General features: G+C 41.8%; 1 protein-coding gene across 1 annotated transcript in view; it reads left to right on the top strand.

Moving 5' to 3' along the window:
* Positions 1 to 8,311: 8,311 nt before the first annotated feature.
* Positions 8,312 to 19,089, top strand: part of WASHC4 (WASH complex subunit 4) — a 55,793-nt gene continuing 45,015 nt past the window's right edge. The window contains exons 1-6 of the mRNA XM_084796282.1: positions 8,312 to 8,469; positions 12,018 to 12,157; positions 14,935 to 14,988; positions 15,083 to 15,148; positions 15,831 to 15,876; positions 16,458 to 16,525. Coding sequence (XP_084652408.1) covers positions 8,409 to 8,469; positions 12,018 to 12,157; positions 14,935 to 14,988; positions 15,083 to 15,148; positions 15,831 to 15,876; positions 16,458 to 16,525 — 435 coding nt within the window. The 5' untranslated portion in view covers positions 8,312 to 8,408. The remainder of the gene's footprint in view (positions 8,470 to 12,017; positions 12,158 to 14,934; positions 14,989 to 15,082; positions 15,149 to 15,830; positions 15,877 to 16,457; positions 16,526 to 19,089) is intronic.

The raw sequence follows: 19,089 nt of genomic DNA, 5'->3' as shown, positions 1-19,089 counted from the left end.
CTGAGAGGAGGTATAAATGTGAGCCAAAAACAGGAGTTGGGGGCCTCTGGAGACTTGGGATAGTTTTGGCTGTTCATCGCTCCACTTCGAGATGCTCCTAGAGAGAACCGCTTGAGGGAAGGCTTCAGGGCTCCGGGCTCCTGCTGAGGTTCCAGGTTCTGGTTGCTCCAGGTTCCAGCAGAAGAAATCCTGCTGATTACACCAGGAGAGTCGTTCCTCGGAACTGATACCTTCACGGTTTCATTACTGTGTTCTTTAATCTTCTTTTCCCATTGTTTAGGTTAGTCAGATTGTAAGTGAGGTACTCTGGGTTAATAAGCTCGTAATAAAATAGATTTGCTAAGAAAATTGAGCTTACACTCCTCTGTCTCTTTTCTCCTCCCCGTTCATTCCACTTCTACATTTGTTCTGTTTTACTCACTTGACACAGATAATTTTTTAAAAGAGTTATTTGTTTGTTTGTTTATTTATTATCTATGTAGTGTTTGCCTGCATGTAACACCTGCAGGCCCGAAGAGGGCACCAGATTTCATTGTAGATGGCTGTGAGCCAACATGTAGTTGCTGGGAATTGAACTCAGGACCTTTAGAAGTACAGACAGTGCTCTTAACCTGTGAGCCATCTCTCCAGCCCAGATAATTTTTTCTTTACTTTATTTGTATTTTATTTTATTTGGTGTGTGTGTGTGTGTGTGTGTGTGTGTGTACATATGTGTGGAGCTGTGCCTGTCCATGTGTACACCAGGAGTCCAGAAAAGGACATAGGTGTCCTGTATACCAGGAGGCTAGAGAAGGATGCCAGCTGTTCTGTCTTATTGTGCTCCGCCTTATTCTCCTGAAACAGTTATATATTTATTTATTTTTACTGAACCTGGAGCTAGATTTGTGGCTGCCTTTACCTGCCGGGCCATCTTACCCTTTTGTTGTTTGTTGTTGTTTTTTGTTTTTCAAGACAGGGTTTCTCTGTGTAGCCTTGGCTGTCCTGGACTTGCTCTGTAGACCAGGCTGGCCTCGAACTCACAGTGATCCACCTGCCTCTGCTTCCCAAGTGCTGGGATTAAAGATGTGTGCCACCACACCCGGCTCCCATCTTACCCTTTTGAGACTGCCTTTAGCTCTGGGGTTACAGGTACACAGCTTGTTACAGCTTGTTACCTGGGTGCCAGGGATTCGAACTCAGGTTTTCAGTCCCACACACTACACCCAGCTCCAATTACAAACTTTAAGTGTAGAAAGTGTTTAATCCCACAATAACTTTGAAGATTTAAAAGAAAATGCCAATTGTTCTATTTTACCAATGAAGACTCGGGAGCCAGATGCTGGGGTGAAAAACCTGCTAGCTCAGAGAGGCAGAGAAAGCACCAGCTGACCTTCCTACTCAGCTCACGTCCAGATGGAAAAGGCCCAAAAGGCTCACTAACTCAGCTGACAGCCCAGGTGGAAAAGGCCAAAAACCCCAAAGCCAAAAGCTTGCTAGCCCTAAAATGCCAAAAGCTAGGGAGCTGAAGATCTCAAAAGCTAAAGAGCTAAGAGCCAGAGAGCTAAAATATCCTTCCACTTCTACACTCTGTCTTAAATACCATTAAAATTAAAGTCTCCTCTACTCTATTTTTAAAACTTCTTTCTTTTTTTTAAAGATTTCATTTATTATGTATATAGTGCTCTGCCTGCATGTACACCTGCTCACCAGAAGAGGGCACTAGATCTCATAATAGGTGGTTGTGAGCCACCATGTGGTTGCTGGGAATTGAACTCAGGACCTCTGAAAGACCAGCCAGAGCTCTTAACCTCTGAACCATCTCTCCAGGCCCATCCTTTCTACTCTTTAATCCCTGTCAGCTGGTTTCTTGCACTGCCTCTTGACCTAGGGTTAACTTTATTAAATCCTGTGTACAGAAAGCTCTTGGATTAAAGGTGTGTGTTAGGGCTGAACTGCATCAAACAAAAGACAAGTTTTTGCAGTTCACAATCTCAGGGATCACAGTGAGATCAGATATTCTGCAAACGGATTTTAGAATAAAGTTCCATGTGTCACTTTGTCCTCATTTGGTGTTTTTTTCTGACAGATTGACTTTTGGCCACTTTGCCTGTGTGGGAAAACTGCTGTTTGTCTCTGTTTTTTATACATTATCATCCTGAATATTCTATTTTATTGTACACAAGGATGATGTAACCCTTATGAATCTCATTTTTTGTTTGTTTGTTTGTTTATTTGTTTTTCGAGACAGGATTTCTCTGTGTAGTCTTGGCTGTCCTGGACTTGCTTTGTAGACCAGGCTGACCTTGAACTCACAGCGGTTGACCTGACCTGCCTCTGCCTCCCAAGTGCTGGGATTAAAGGTGTGTGCCACCATGACCAGCTATGAATCTCATTTCTATTAACTGTTTTTTAAAACTTGTACTCTAATTACTGCCTAAAATTAATCAGTAGAAATGATGTTATTGAGGGGGGGGCAGGGGGAGTTAAGAACAGTTAAAAGCACTTGCTGCTCTTCCTGAGATCCTGAGTTTTAGTCCCAGAACTCATGTGGTGGCTCACAGAATGCCCAGAACCTCCAGTTTCGGGGGATCCAATGCCCTCTTTTGCCTTCTGTGGGCACCAGGCACACAAGTGGTACACATAAACATAAAATAAAAACTAAAAACGTTAAAAAGAAATGTTGTGATTTAAAAGCTCGGCACTAGAGAACAGCAGTCTAGGTATCTGTAAGAGGGAGCAGTGACATGTAGTAAGAGAGAGAGAGGGAGAGAAAGAGAGAGGAAAAGAATAAGAATGAAGCTTAATCAGCTCACCCAGTACTAATGTAACATGGGGTTTTCTCCCTGGAAATAAGGCTGTGTACTTGCTTTTTTAATTAATTAATTAATTAATATTATTATTTTTTTTTTTGGTTTTTCGAGACAGGTTCTTTGTGTAGCCTTGGCTCTCCTGGACTCACTTTGTAGACCAGGCTGGCCTCAAACTCACAGCGATCCACCTGCCTCTGCCTCCCAAGAGCTGGAATTAATGGCGTGTGCCACCATCACCCGGTTTAACACTCATATTTGAATCATCCCTGCAAAAAGGAATATTATCTGGCTCCTGAGTCTTTATTGGTAAAATAGAACAATTAGGATTTTCTTTTAAAACAATGAAAATCTTCAAAGTTATTGTGGGAGTAAATACTTTCTACATTTAAGTTTGTAATTGGAGCCGGGTGTGGTGGCAGACGCCTTTAATCCCAGCACTCGGGAGGCGAAGGCAGGCAGATTGCTGTGAGTTCGAGGCCAGTCTGGTCTACAAAGCAAATCCAGGACAGCCAAGGCTACACCGAGAAACCCTGTCTGGAAAAACCAAAAATAAATGATGCACTTGCTTTTAAAAAAGGTTTTATTTTTTAAAATGTCTGGGTATGCAGGTGCCTGTGTAGGTCAGAAGAGGGCATTTCAGCTTCTGAGCTGGAGTCAGGCTTTTGTGAGCTGCTATAGGTGCTGGGAATTGAACTCTGGTCCTCTGGAAGAGCAGCAAGCATTCCCTGGGTCAATTTCTCTTTGCTATGATGTCTTGTTACCAAGCTCACCAAGAGGCTTGGCTTAGCAAAGGAGCTGAGGTGATAGACACTTTATAAGAGGCGGGGTCAAATGGGGAGTGTTGAGGTCTTACAGTGAGGTTGGCTTCCTGCCATCGGATTAGTTTTGGAGGCAGCAGGATATTAGAAAGCAGGGTCATTTTGTGTGCTTGGCCATGCCTGCGAAATAAGGGTTCCCTTTCTGCTTGCCTGCCATGTTGGGTCCTCATGTTGGTGCCATGTGGTTTGGATTTCCTGGGTACTAGAATTGTGAGCTCGGATAAGCCTCTTTATAGATTTCTCAGAGTCAAGTAGCCTGTTGGCTGTAGAACAGAATAAAGTTAGGCAGACTGAAAAAAAAAAGTTAGGCAGCCTGTAAGATTCAAAGTCATTCCATTTGCCCGTTATTGATCTCATTGCGTATATACATTTTTACTAAAGGTCTCTTGGGGCCAAACAGTGATCATCAGGGACCTAAAATACCTCCCAGCCCGGTTTTCCTCCTCTATTTTACTAGCAGAGAACACGTTGAGCAGACATTTCTGTTGGATCTTGTTTCATTGGATGCAATGGCTCTCCTGTGGCTCACAGTGACTGGAGATGACATCCTAGAGTGGGCAGATGGCCAGCATTAGGGAGAGTGACTGGGGCTTCAGCTGCCGTGTGAAGGTCTCTGGAGGCACAGTAGTCATGAACTCTCCAGCCAGGGACTGAGAGTGGGAGACACACAAAGGCAGGCCACTCCTGGGACAAGGCACGGTGCTGAATGCATTTCTTAAAAGATATATTACAAAGCCGGGCGTGGTGGCGCACGCCTTTAATCCCAGCACTTGGGAGGCAGAGGCAGGCGGATTGCTGTGAGTTCGAGGCCAGCCTGGTCTACAAAGTGAGTCTAGGACAGCCAAGGCTACACAGAGAGACCCTGTCTCCAAAAACAAAAACAAAAACAAAAACAAAAAAAAGATATATTACAAAGGAAACCTGACACCTTATTATCATTTTAAAATAAAAAGCAGGACTGTGTGCACTCTTTGAATAAGGGTGAGTTTTTTTGTTGTTGCTGTTTTGTTTTTTAACCATTCCCTGCAGCCTCCAGGGCAATTGCAGGGAGAGATAGATGTCTCTCAGCACATTTTAAGGCAATCACTACAACAGGGCTTTCAAGGAAGCTTCGTGAGGTGGGTAAGTAGGCAGAGGGGAGAGAAAGGGAGAGACTGCAGCCAACCAGCTGTAGGACACTGCTAAGCAGGTGATGGAAAACCCTGACTCGTTTTCTTTCATTTTACTGTTGATTTATAAAATAATGAAATGGATAAAGGCAGGGGGAAAAAAAAAACCAAGCCATCAACAATACTATACAAGCCAAGGGTAACAGTTCAACATTGTTCATCCAAATTAAAACCCAAATGAGAGTTTTTGTAAAGAATACTGTTTTGGGGACTAGCCAAGCAGGAAACAGTAAACCCCAGGCATGTTCAAAGAGGTCAAGGCAAAAAGGAAGGCTTTAAAGGTAAAAACAGGGAGGGCTACATCAGTTTTATGAAACCGTTTTTTTCTTGGCCACAGTGATTGTAACAAGGGCTGCATCAGCTCATGGCATCAAGTCCTTTAGAAATTTTTTCCCCAGAAGGTTGCATAGCTCTCTGTGCAATCCTTGGAATCCAGACTATTTGGTGATGGCTAGCTAGTATTAGGCCATCAAGGGTACTGAACCCTTCCTTCATGACTTTGGCTTTACTCATTTTGGTTTTTTTATAGAGCTGACTTGAGACTCCATTTTATTTATCTATGTGTGGAGGTCAGAGGGCAACCTTCCGGAGTCAGTTCTCACCTTTCTCTATGTGGGTCTTAGGACTTGAACTCAGGTCATCAGGCTTGATGGCAAGTGCCTTTTCCTGTTTTACAAGCATGTCACCCTCATGAGACTCCATTTTTGATCCTGAAAACTTTCGCATTTTATTTACAACTTGAAAGATGTTTACAAATAAGATTGATTTAACCTTTGACTGATTTAGAGCAAGAAGATGAGAAACAGAAGACATTGCCGAAGAGTAGATTTTGGAGTAAAATGCCTAGAATTCAGTTGTGGATTCAGGGATGTTTATTAGATCCCCATGTAAAGTTCCTATAGAAATGTCTAGTTGACATAGCATGAAATTATAGTTTATTTAAAGGTTATATCAAACTTTGGCCATAACGGTTTTCTTAGACTCTTCCTCAAAACATATTTCTGCCTTTTTCTTTTTACAAATCTTCATGCTGTAAGTTGTTTACTTTTCAGCTTCTCTCCAGATTTTTTTTTCTGTTTGGATTATGTTAGAAAAAAAAATCAAATTTCTAATTTCTTTAAAATGCCAGGCATGGTGGCACATGCCTGTAACCCCAGCACTGAGGAAGCAGAGGCAGGAAGATCAGGAGCTCAAGGCTAACCTCAGCTAGATAGTGAGCTCAAGGTTAGTCTGGGCTACATGGGCTTAAAAACAACAATAGGCTGGAGAGATGGGTCATCAGTTAAGAGCACTGGCTGCTCTTCCAGAGATCCTGAGTTCAATTCCCAGCAACCACATGGTAACTCACAACCATCTATAAAAGGATCTGGTGCCCTCTTCTGGCCAGCACATGTACATGCAGGCAGAGCACTCCTATATTTAATAAATAAATAAATAAATAAATAAATAAATAAATAAATAAGCAAATGTAAAAACAACAAAACTCTCTCTTGCTATAGATTATGCAATGAGCGCAAATACATGTTAGCTATTAGTAAAGTCTTAGAAGTTCTTTTATCTAGAAATCTAAATGTAAGCATGTAAATAAAAAGACTACAAAGGGAATTTTGAAATAATCCTTTGGGAAAAAAAAACCCATCCTGCTGTAATAATTGTTATCTCAAATGCCTGCTACATAGTCCCTGTGAGATGCTTGGCTGTTAATGACCAAGTGGCTCAGGGGTGTCATCACTGTCATCGGTTGCCGTATAAGTCTTCTTGTGATAACAGCCACTGGTTTCCACAGAGTATTGTCTCCTCCAGTCCCAGGCTAAGTGATGCCTACTGCATTGCTCCTTCCTTTGCTCTCTGCCTCCATGGAGCACATGACCCCCCACACACTAAGCCAGTCAGGCCACTGCTCTCAATATTTCAGTTTCTGAGATTGGCTGGAAAGTGTGCTCAAGTACCAAGAAAGGCTAATCACCCCAGGCAAGACTTGATTCTGGGGCTTTTGTTCAGCGTTATTATTTCAGGGTGTTCTTTTTCTCTCGTAGGCTGGGTTTAGTCTTGTGGCAATGTGAGCCTGAAGCTGCCAAGAGCTCCCATATGGAACCTAAAGAACGCTGCCAGAACCATGCAAGCTACAGAAACGGAAATTCCAACCGGGCATCCTGAAGCCAGAGGCATGTGAAGTCCTCTTGTGTTTGTCAGCAGTCACTGCATCTAACAATGTGAAGATGCTCGTTTGTGGCTCAGGTCTTTAGAGGTTTCTCCCCATAGCCTCAGGAGCTTCAAGGCCGCTCAGCTATCATGAGATCTTGTCTCAAAATATAAGTAAGTCCAAACCTCAACATCTCAGAACATGCGCTTCAAGAGAAAACTCTATATTGACTTTGGGTACTTTATAATGCAAGTAACCTAAAAACTCTACTTGCAAAAGATTGAACAGCTTATTAGCTGTTGACACAAGAGAGACATAAGAGCCACTTTGTATTTATCAGTACCTGCTCTTTTCCACATAAACCACTGTCTTGATTAATGAGATTTGAATTCTTTCTATGTGTTTGCAAACACATGAGCACATATATATGTTTACATGGTTTGTAGATGTAACAGCAAATATGCATTGTTCTAAAATCTCCTGTCCGGTTTTTATGCCATTTGAAACCTACTTCATTTTATAGCTCTCTAGGAATTAAGAGTATAGATGTCTTCAGTGTTTGTTTGTTTGTTTGTTTGAGACAAGGTTTCTCTGTGTAGCCTTCACTGTCCTGGACTCACTTTGTAGACCAGGTTGGCCTCGAACTCACAGAGATCCGCTTGCCTCTGCCTCCCGAGTACTGGGATTAAAGACGTGCGCCACCACGTCCAGCCAGATGTCTTAGGTTTTATATTATTACTTTTGGTATTTAGACTGCTTCGTATCAGTACTTACTAAAAACCGTGGTGGCAGAGAGCTTTTTGTGGAAACGTTAGGATAAACGTGGAACTCAGGTTAATACAATTCCCTCCAAACCTCCTTAAAAGCAAGGGAAGAACACTGATTATTATCTGTAAAGCAAACCCATTAGATTGGCGGCGTTCTTAAAAGTCATTACTCTTTTACAAACAGGGGTATTTTTCTCAAGAAACAATCAGTATAGGAGGTGCAGGGGGTGCGGGCGCGGGGACTGGGCGAAAAGATCGCGAGGGTAAAAACAGAAAAGGAGCTGGTCAGACAGGCAACCTGGTCCAAGGACCAGGGCAGCGTCCTGGTGAAGGACCCTGTTTTTGCGTTGCACCCCACACCGTTATTTCCGCGCTTCCTACGTTTGACTGAGGGAGTCACTCCCTTAGGTATGAAAAACAGCCTGGACGCGGCAAGGAGAAACCGAATGTGGCCTGAGAACACTCGCGAAAGGCAGCGAGGCCGGGCAGAGGATGCAGATGCCCACAGCAGCCGTCACACTATGGCGGCCGCGCTGGGAGCAGGCGGACGACTCGCTTTCCCAGCGGCGCCCGCGGTCCGCAGGGCCGAGAGTCCACTGGCTGCGGCGCGCGGGGGCGGGGCCGAGGCCGGAAGTCACGTGGCGTGACAGCGGGTGGGGTGAGGCCCGCGTCGCGGCGGTGGCTGCTCGGTGGGGACCGTGTCTGCGGGAAGCGCCGCGGCGATGGCCGTGGACACTCTGTCGCCGGACTGGGAGTTCGACCGCGTGGACGACGGCTCTCAGAGTAAGCCCCCGGCGTCGGCGAGGCGGGCCGGGTGGCGCTGCGGACGGAGGACAGTGCGGTGCGGCGCTGCGCAGCCACCCGCTCCCGCTCGGGGCTCTCCCGTGGGGTGGGACCGGGACGCGCGCCGTGAGCGCTGCATGACTGCTGGGGTCGCTCGCGTCTGGCCCCGCGCTCGTACCGGGCATCCCTCCCGGTGGCGGGTGGCGGGTGACGGGCCAGCGGCGCCGCTTCCCTGGGGCGCGCCGCGAGAGGCCAGCCTTCCCGGTTGCCCATCCCACCCCAGGGCTTGCGCCAGATGCTCTGAGCCTTCAGTTCTAGAAGTGTCTGGGTTCCCGTTTCGGTTTCCTGTTTTTCTTAGCTTCTCAAACCAACTTTTGAAGTTTGGGCTCACGTTTCTAGGACCATACAAGACATTAAAAAAAAAAAAAAGCTCTTCCTGGCATTAAAAAGAAAAATCAATCAACACGGGAATATCATCTTATCCCTCCTTGACCTCTTATTGATTTTTATATAGATTTTTAAAAAAACCTCCTGTAATTGTCATTGCAGCTGAAAAGGTTTTTAAACATTTATTTAATGTAATTATTTTAAATCAGATTTGCTTCCCAGTTGCTTCATGAAATCAGGCCGTCCCATTTTTATTTTTAAAAATCAGAGGTCTAACCTATAAAGCCGCACAGCCTGTTTCGGCAAGATGTTCAAGCCAAACTAATTACGTTAGAGAAACACTTGAGGTTGATTTGTGTGATAGAAGAGAAATTGGGTCAAGGTGTTTGAGAGTTTTTTTTTTTTTTTACTGCCTACTTTTCCCCAAAGTAGGAGTGCTGAATTACGGCTGAATTGTGAATTATTTCACAGAGACACATAACAGGTACAGATTTTATGTAATTATTTGCCTCTATATCGAGGGTGCTGTGCAGTTTTTGTTTTTTTTATCAAACATTTCTTAAGGCATTAATTAGGTCTTAGTAAAGAAAAATCTGGATGGAAAGTTCCTTTTTTGTTGTTGTTGTATTTTTGGTTTTAAAGTGAACTACATCTTGTCTGGTGGTCCGTCCCCGCCCAGCCCCATTTGTTCGCTCAGGTCTCTGCTTTAATACTGACTGAACTTGGAGTGAAGGAATACTGGGCTTGAAAGTATTTCAGCTTTAAGTAGAATGACCAGTTAGGCATAATAATCAGTAGGCATTTTTTTTTTAGACCCTCAGGCCTGGGGAAAGGAGGGTGAAAGAACACATATGTATGAAGACGCCATGGTGAAACGGGTAGCTTTGTATCCTAACTTAAGAAGTAATAAGAAAAATACACCAAGAGGTGCAGTTTGTTGGGAGGAGAAGCCATTACTTTTTCTGTCACGTTCTTATCTACTGGCAGGGAACTCGGTGTTTCTGCGGGTTTTCCGTTGTTGTCTTTTACGTTGGTCTAACCAGGCGATCGATTAGCATGTTTTTCTGGTACACTTGTTAAGCTTCAGCCATTTCCCATGTAATAAGTAAGACATTAATTAACATGGGCTGTTGGCTGTAGGTAAGGGATTTCTCTGTGCCTGGTTTTCATTAATTTTTGCACTGTGAATCATTTTGTTTTTGTTTTTGTTTTTTGAGACAGGGTTTCTCTGTGTAGCCTTGGCTGTCCTGGAGTCAATTTATAGACCAGGCTGGCCTCGAACTCACATCAGTCCACCTGCCTCTGCTTCCCAAGTGCTGGGATCAAAGGCAGGCGCCACCAAGCTGGGCTTGCACTGTGAATCTTAGCAAGACTAATTGTTTTCCAAAATAACCCAAGTGAGTGCTGTAATGAGACAGGAGTTCTTAGTGAACTGAACTGATGCCCCTGGTACAGAATCCCTGTGGCAAAATAGAGGCCAGGTGTTATATTTCCTACAGTGTAAGTCAGAGCATTACTTTGTAACAGCTCCCCACTTCAAATCTGAAGGAAAAAGCTTTTGTTTGTTTGCTTGCGGTTTTTAGAAGACAAAAACTGAATAAATTCATTCATATCAGTAAAAGAAATGGAATTGGAGTTGAGTTTTTGGACTAAGTAATGGATTCTTAGGTATAAGATGAAATATATATTAATTTCAATGAATAGGCATCTGAAAACCCCAGCTTTCCTAAGCTTAAAAGTTATCTGTTATTATATAAATTATGTGACTCCCAACAATTACTTTAATTTTGTTGTTGTTTTGTTTTTCAAGACAGGGTCTCTCTGTGTAGCCTTGGCTGACCTGGACTTGCTTTGTAGACCAGCTGGCCTTGAACTCACTGAGATCCACCTGCCTCTGCCTCCCGAGTGCTGGGATTAAAGGCGTGTGCTACTGCCACCTGGCTCCCAACTACTGCTTAAAAAAAAATGTTGTGTTATTTTACATTTGTGCAGTGCCTGCAGAGGCCAGAAGGTGGTGTTGGCTCCCCTGGATCTAGAGTTAAAGAGCTGCCATATGGTGCAGGGAACTGAACCACAGTCCTCTGGAAGAGCAGTGCTCTTAATGGATAAGCCATCTCTCCAGTTCCCCTCAGCCAGTGTGCTTTATCTGGCTTTTGCATCTTGAGCATAATAGCTAAGTAATTGAACAAGTAAAGCATTTTAGAAGCTGGGCATTACTGAAATAATAATATAGTGTAGCAGGTCTAAAACTCCCATTTAAAACGAGATTTGGATATATTCTTTTTTTCATGTTTTTTGTTTTTACATATACATTTATATTATTATACATATATACAATAAACTACCTATAGCAAGAAGAACCATGACACCATCAAGAATTATAGAAATGTTACACTCTTAGTGTTTTGGCTATTTGTATTTGACAGTCTTGAAGAAAACATCTTTGCTATCTTGGTGCGTCTAAATTTCTGAATGTAAATGGATCCCCATCACATCTTGTCATTATCACCTTATAACATCTCTCTAGACCTAAAAACATCTTAACCCCTAAACAACTAAGCTTCATTGTATAACTAAGCTACCTGGTCTTCAATTCCATTAGAGACTTGAGAAGGAATAAACTTGATTATCTGAGTCTGCCAGGAATGCAGATTAGTAGTTTTCCAAATGAGAAGATGACAGAGACAATTTGCTACCTGAATAGTCACCCAAAACTCTCTATAATGTTGGAGCATCTTCTTTAGCTTTCTGGCCCAAGTTAGATATATTCTTAACATTGTACTCTGTATAAAATTTACCAACCTTTTAAAAATTTGCTCTGTACCGATAGAGTTTTGCACCTGCTCCTCATCAGGTATTTGCTACCCTTTGCAGCAGCGGAGTGTGTGATTGAAAATGAGTATCTGACCCTGAGTTGTCCGGGGCGTGACTGAGACGAAGCCCCAGATCCTGGGGTGAGGGCCTGCAGCCTTTCAAGTACTTCGACATGTGTGGAGACAGTTCAAAGCCGAATGACTCTTTAACCTTGGAACTTTATTTCCAAGAAGTGAGACGTTTCAAAGTAATAATTAACAGCGTTTTGCTGCAGCTGTTAACATTACTTGAAGCTCGTATTCTGCCATTCATTACTTGTGATTGTAACGTTTTGTTTTAAAATTTAGAAATTCATGCTGAAGTCCAGCTTAAGAATTACGGGAAATTTCTTGAGGAGTATACATCTCAGTTGAGAAGAATTGAAGATGCCCTGGATGATTTGATTGGAGATGTTTGGGATTTCAATCTTGATCCTATAGCATTAAAGGTCTGAATTCATTTCATTTAAAACAACATATATATTTACTTTAGGGTACATTACCTCTTTTGTTTAAAGTAAACACTATGTTTTTATTTAAAATGTAAGAGTGAAATGAAAATAGAACCCTCCACCATTAAGTTACATAGTTTTTAAAATTTGTTTTTTGAAAGAATGACAAAAACTCAAAATATAATAACACAAACTCCAATTGTTTGACCTAACTATTGTTTTTTATCATCAAGAAAGTGCAAAGGGCTAGATGGAACACACTGGCTATATTTCTTGTTATTTTGATTATTTTAGAAATAGCCAAATAAACAGATTTTGAAGATTTTTTTCATTGAGTTTTGCTGAACACAGAGCTCATGTATGTCATAGTCTAATGAAGATAGAAAGCATTTCTGTTACTTGCCAAAAGTATGAACTTGAAGGGTCTTAAAGTGGGGATGTGCTTTTTTTTTTTTTTTTTTTTTTTTTTTTTTAAAGACAGGTTTCTCTGTAGCCTTGGCTGTCCTGCACTGGCTTTTGTAGATCAGGCTGTCCTTGAGCTCACAGCGATCTGCCTGCCTCTGCCTCCTGAGTGCTGGGATTAAAGGCATGTGCTACCACCGCCTCGCTGGGTCTGCTTTTTTATTTATTTATTGGCTTTTTTTTTTTTTTTGAGACAGGGTTTCTCTGTGTAGCCTTGGCTGTGCTAGACTCACTTTGTAGACCAGGCTGGCCTGGAACTCACAGCGATCCACCTGCCTCAGCCTCCCAAGTGCTGGGATTAAAGGTGTGCGCCACCACTGCCCGGTTGGGTCTGCTTTTTTAATGTGTGTAAATAAGACAGTTTGATACAATGGTCTGTCACCACTTCAGTGATAGGTAATACACACTGAGCACTCCTGTGCTACCCACTGTAGCTTTTTTTTGTTTTGAGATGTAACTGACAGACAGTACAGTTGAGCTCATCCGTACTGCACTGTACTGTTAGCCCATCCGTGCAGCCCAGCTGGCCTCAACTCACAGCACTCCTCCAGCTTCTTGACTGCTAGGATTATGGTGTGAGACATAATGTTTGGCTTCAGTTTACCCATTTAAAGTGTACAGTTTGGTAGTTTAAAAAATATATATTCACGCCGGGCGTGGTGGCGCGCACCTTTAATCCCAGCACTCGGGAGGCAGAGGCAGGCGGATCGCTGTGAGTTCGAGGCCAGCCTGGTCTACAAAGTGAGTCCAGGATGGCCAAGGCTACATAGAGAAACCCTGTCTTGAAAAAACAAAAAAACAAAAAACAAAAAATATATATATTCACAGAATCTGTTGCCCCTTGCCATCTTCAATTATAGAGCATTTTCACTATCTAAAAAGGAAATCCTGTACCTAAGTTAAAACACGCCCTTGTCCCCCGCCTCAAGCGTCCACTAATCATAGGCCACCAGTCAACCTACTGTTTGCCTCTGGATTTGTCTCCATTAGAGGTTTCCTATAAATGAGATCATGTGGTACATGAGCATTTGTGCCTGGTGTTTCACTTACCCATGTTTTCAAAGCCCATCTGTGATGTAGCCAGTATTAACACATAGATATACTTTAAATTGATGGATGGTATTCATCATGTGGAACCCTTAGGCCACATAGTTATCCATTCATTAGTGGGTAGACATTTATTTAGGTTTTCCATTTTGGCTGTTGGAACTAATGCTACCTGTGTGTCTTAAGTTTTTATGTAGACATGTTTTCATGTTGCTTAGGTAATATACTTAGAATTACTGAGTTATATGGTCACTGTGCTTAATTTTCTGAGGATTTTATTTTATACATAACTTTGTGTGGAAAGACAGTATAGTTTATAGGAGTCAGTTCTTCCATACGTGTTCCAGGCATTGAACTCAGATCATCTGGCTTGGTGGCAAGTGCCTTATTTGGTTGAGCCACTTTGATGGCCTCTTTCTCATCTTCCAGACCTTTTCTGATGTGGCCGAACTGTTTTACATCCCTAACAGTAATGTGTGGAGTCTGTGTTATTGCCAACCATAGCCATCCTAGTGGATGTGAGACAATACCTCCTGGTTTTACGAAAGGATGAAGTTGTCTTAGCTTTTATCTTCCACTGGTAGAAGCTTTTAAATCTCTGTATTTTTTATCTTCATACACAGCCTTTTCTTCCCCCATTTACTCTGAGACCTTTCTTTAATCCCTTTATTGGGCAATTATTTTGTGTTCCTGTTCTGCAAGAGTCACAGACTCAGAACGCTTTAGAAATTACAAACCAAATGAGAGAAGTTATTTTTAATTTATGTATGTACTTTATAGTTAGTATGTAATTAAAGGAGACATTCATTTTTCACCCGATAGAACATTCCTTTTGGTTATCAGCTACCAGAAAAGCTTTATGAACAAGGTGGAAATGAAATTGCTTTAGATGGTGAAAGCGCCCACACGATTCTGTATCTGAGCATTGCGTTTATTTTCTTTAGTGTTCTGTTTGGCTTGTTTAGTTACAATAGCTTATTAAATGTATGTTTGCATGACAATTCCTAAAGTGGTAGGACTCACTGTTAAATGTCTAGAATCATTAGCGCGCCTTGTGTTGTGTTGTAGGTGTTTCTTAAGTGTATTGTACTTTCCTTAGTTTTTGGAGATTATCTTAAACATAATAGTTGAGTTGATGCTAACACTAAATTACATTTAAATTTGTACATTTAAATTTAATACATAAAATCTCATGTATTAAAATTTCAGTGTCTTTTTTTTTTTTTTCCCAAATTAAGAAACATTCTTTTCTTTTGTTTCTGTAGCTTCTGCCATATGAACAGTCTTCCCTTTTGGAACTCATAAAGACTGAAAACAAGGTATGTGACCCTCAACCTAAAATGTATTTTAAAAAATGCTCTCATTGGTTACAATTTACTTTTTTTCTGTTTTCTGTTTCATTTATGAAACCAGGTCTTAAATAAAGTCATCACTGTTTATGCTGCACTTTGTTGTGAGATCAAGAAGTTAAAATATGAGGTAATTGTTTACATTCTTTAAGATCATTTAAAAGCAAGTTTAGGCTTATAGTTGTGCAGTGTGCAGTAAACAGTGAACACTGAATGACCCACTTACAGTAATAGTAATGCTAGCAGCCCTAGCAGTAAGGGTTACTTACTGTAGTCCTGGCTGTCACTGAGTACTTACTTCAGGGCAGGTGAGGAAATTGAGGCTCACAGCTGGTGTCACTAATAGTCACAGTTTGAATCTAGGTCTGCATACTTCCAGAGTGGGTAACACTTGGTAACGCCTGCTGTGGACACTGGCTATCCTGAGGTAGCTGCTGTTTTTGTTTTGTTTGGAACTTTTTATGTGGATTTGGAGCCACTGAATTTTGGTAGACATTAGTGAGTTTCATTTTTCCTCTCCCTTCTTTCTGTTTATATGTGTTTGTGACTGCTGACTGAGCCAGTGGGAAGATGTGTGCTAACGGCCACACAGAGTGTGGTCAGATGATGAAATAGGCTGAAGGGATCGGGCTTAGCTGTCAGGGTTGTAGCTGTCTTCTTTCTTTGAAGAGAAGCTGAGTTTATTTGAAAGCAACTTTTGAAACTTGAAGAAATTTACATGTAAATGATGTAGTGTCATGTTATTAGAGAATTAAGAGAGCATAGGAATTTGAAAGCAACCTGTTAAATTATTTTAATTTTCTTTAAAACAGGCTGAAACTAAGTTTTACAATGGTCTTTTGTTTTATGGTGAAGGAGGTAAGTTAAAATTTTAGAATTGCATTTGTTGTTACCTTTTATGAAACTGAAGCGAACAAAAAGCTAACAGACTATTCTTGAACTAACATGATTATAGAATGTATAGAAAAACAAACATTTAACAAATTTAAAATACTTGTGTGTGTGTGTGTGTGTGCGCGCGCGTGTGTGCGTGTGCTCTTAACCAAACTCTGGTCCTCTGGAAGAGCAGCCAAGTGCTCCTGCCTGCTGAGCCATCTCTCCAGTCCCTAACATTTAGGTTTTTTTGTTTTTGTTTTTAATTGGTTTACTGATTTGGTTAAACAAGTGACGAATGGAGTGGTGAAGCCAGCAGCAAGGTCTCTAGGACCGACTGGTAGAGGACATTTCATCAGTGTGACTGGACCAGAGCATTTGGGTGTACTCGGCAGTGAGGTGTGGCTGCTGGAAGGTGTATATAGTCCATGACCGTGTCATTTTTCTCTTCAGTGTAAATGTCCAATGTTTTCAGTCCTGTGCTCTGGTGAATGAATATTATAGTTTGTCTTTATTGTTGAACTTAAATAAAAAGCCTGAAATAAAACTCATGCTGCTTTTTAAAGCTACAGATTCCAGCATGGTGGAAGGTGACTGCCAAATTCAAATGGGGAGATTCGTTTCATTCTTACAGGTAACTCCCTCCTTTTTCCCTTTCTTTAAGATTTTAACTTTTGAGCTATTTTTTAATTTATTTGAGACAGGGTCTTACTAGGCAGCCTTGGCTGTCTTGAAACTCACTTAATAGGCGAGGCTGGCCTAAAACTCCTAAGAGAGTCACCTGCCTCAGCCTCTTCACGTTCTGGGATTAAATGTGTGCATCACCATTCCTGGCTGGATATTTTCTTTCAAAGTTTTGCATAAAAATTACACATAATCTAAAAGTTCAGCACCTTTAAGTGCTGAGGTCTTGTGCATTCTGAGAGTGAAGCCGTTCTTAGCATGTTGTGCAGGAGATCGTGACTCTTGTAAGGGACGTACGGGAATAAGGTATCGAGAGATGTGAACAGTTTTTTAAAAATTGTTTTAATATATTATCTTTGTATAATTTCATTAATGGGCAATTTATCATAATTTTTTTTAATTTATAAATGTTTTAGAGGGGACTAGAGAGATGGCTCAGCTGTTAAGAACACTGGCTGCTCTTACTGCGGATTAATTCCCAGCACCCACCCACGTGGTGGCTCACAGCTGTCTATAACTCCAGTTTGAAGGGATCCAATACCCCCTTTTCGTTTGGGCACCAGGCATTCTTGATGCACAGGCATACATGGAAACAAGTCCCATATACATACAAAGTAAAATAATTTTAAAACAAATTTGGTTTTGTGCTGGGGAGGTGGCTCATTGGTTAAGAACATGAGCTGTTGTTGCAGAGGACCGTGTTCAGTTCTCTGTACCCATGCCTGGGCCTCACAAGTATGTACTGCTTCAGCTCCAGGCCTCCGTTGCCTCTGGCCTCCATGGCCCCTACACACACGTCTGCATCCTCATACACAGGTGCACACACATGCACATACCTGAAAAACTAAAATTGTTTTGGATTATTTTTATTACTTAGTATTATGAACTCTACACACACACACACACACACACACACACACACACACACACACGAATTAACCCTGGATCTGGAGGGCTGGAAGAGCAAAATAGTGAGGACTTCAGAAGAAGCAGATTACCTTTCCTCATGCTACGTTTGCTAGAGAGAGCCTGGTAGCTTAGAGAAATAACCTCCCCGCCAAGGCTGTGCCCCTGCTGGCTGCTGCTCTCTCTGAAAGCAGCCTGAGGTTAGGTGGAGAGTGCTCAAAGAAGTGCTCCAGCCTTCTGTTGTGAGCTGCCACTGTGAGCTCAACTAGATGCTCTGCCTGGAAACACAAAGGGCCTCCTTCGCTGCCCTCCTGTCACGTCGGTGGGACCTGACACGAAGTCTGCTGGATAGGGAGGCTGTTGAAGAAAGGTAGTTTAAAGTGTCAGCGAATGTGTCAGGCTTTCCTTTTAGTTTTGTAAAGTTTTGTATTCTTACTGTGAGGATATCGCATCTGGTATGTATAATAAATTGAGCGTCTACCACTGTGGTAATCCTCTAGGGGCTACTGATTGAAGCGCCCAGATTCTAGCAAACATGACCTTTTCCGGTCTGTTCCTTGATGTAGAGGTGGAATCAGTGTCCTGTGGCTTGCCTCTCTGTTTTGTTTAGCCTTCCAGCTTCTGTATACCAATGGAATATCCCCTTCTAAAGGAAAATAAATGCTATTGATACATATTTACATAAATAACTCAGGATGGAATACTCTTAGATAGTAAACATGGATAATACAGTGCTGGGCAGTTGTGGCACATCCCTTTAATCGCAGCATTCAGGAGATAGGCAAGTGGAGCTCTGAGTTTGAGACCTGCCTGGCCTACAGAGTGAGTTCTAGGACAGCCAGGGCTCCACAGAAAAACCCTGTCTTGAACCTCACTCCCCACCTCCAAAGGTTACTACAGTAAAACAAGTTGACACGTCTCATAGATTTTTAGTTTTATTGGCAAAAGCTTTGATGATAAAAGCCCTGATATTACATATATAATTGTGTAATGCCTATTATATATATTATTACTAGTGTGAAATACTGCAAGACTTAAACTCTTTTAAATACTAATAAAATATCACCAGTGAGAAATTTTAAACCATAGGTAATAATCTATGAGGCTATATATATATAAATGAATTTTATATTTAGATTTCTCCCTATTTTCTAGCTAAGATGTCTTATTACCTATATGTGATATATTTTTTTTTGTTGTTGTTGTTGTTGGTTTTTTGAGACAGAGTTTCTCTGTGTATCCTTGGCTGTCCTGGACTCACTTTGTAGACAGGGCAGGCCTTGAACTCACAGTGATCTGCCTGCCTCTGCCTCCTGAGTGCTGGGATTAAAGGCTTGTGCTACCGGGCCTGGCTGCAGATATTCTTGAGTGGAGAAAACTCTGCAATCTGAAGCACTTCTGCTCTGATTCATTTTGAAAAGGGATAATTAGCTTATATAGGATACAATGCTGTGACATCTGCTTTTTCTGATAGTCACATGGTTACCAATCTGTGTCTTAGTTCACTTTAAAAATGTATCCTTTCCATTCTTTCATGCTTTTAGTGTTGTCACATTTTGGTTGCATTTTTTTAAAACCTCACATGTAGCCATTTACTGTATAATAGTG

This window comes from Acomys minous (genome assembly GCF_964271855.1).
Source record: "Acomys minous genome assembly, chromosome: 9".
Classification (NCBI taxonomy): domain Eukaryota; kingdom Metazoa; phylum Chordata; class Mammalia; order Rodentia; family Muridae; genus Acomys; species Acomys minous.
Note: the sequence above shows the minus strand (reverse complement) of the source record. Positions and strands in the feature narration are given on the sequence as shown.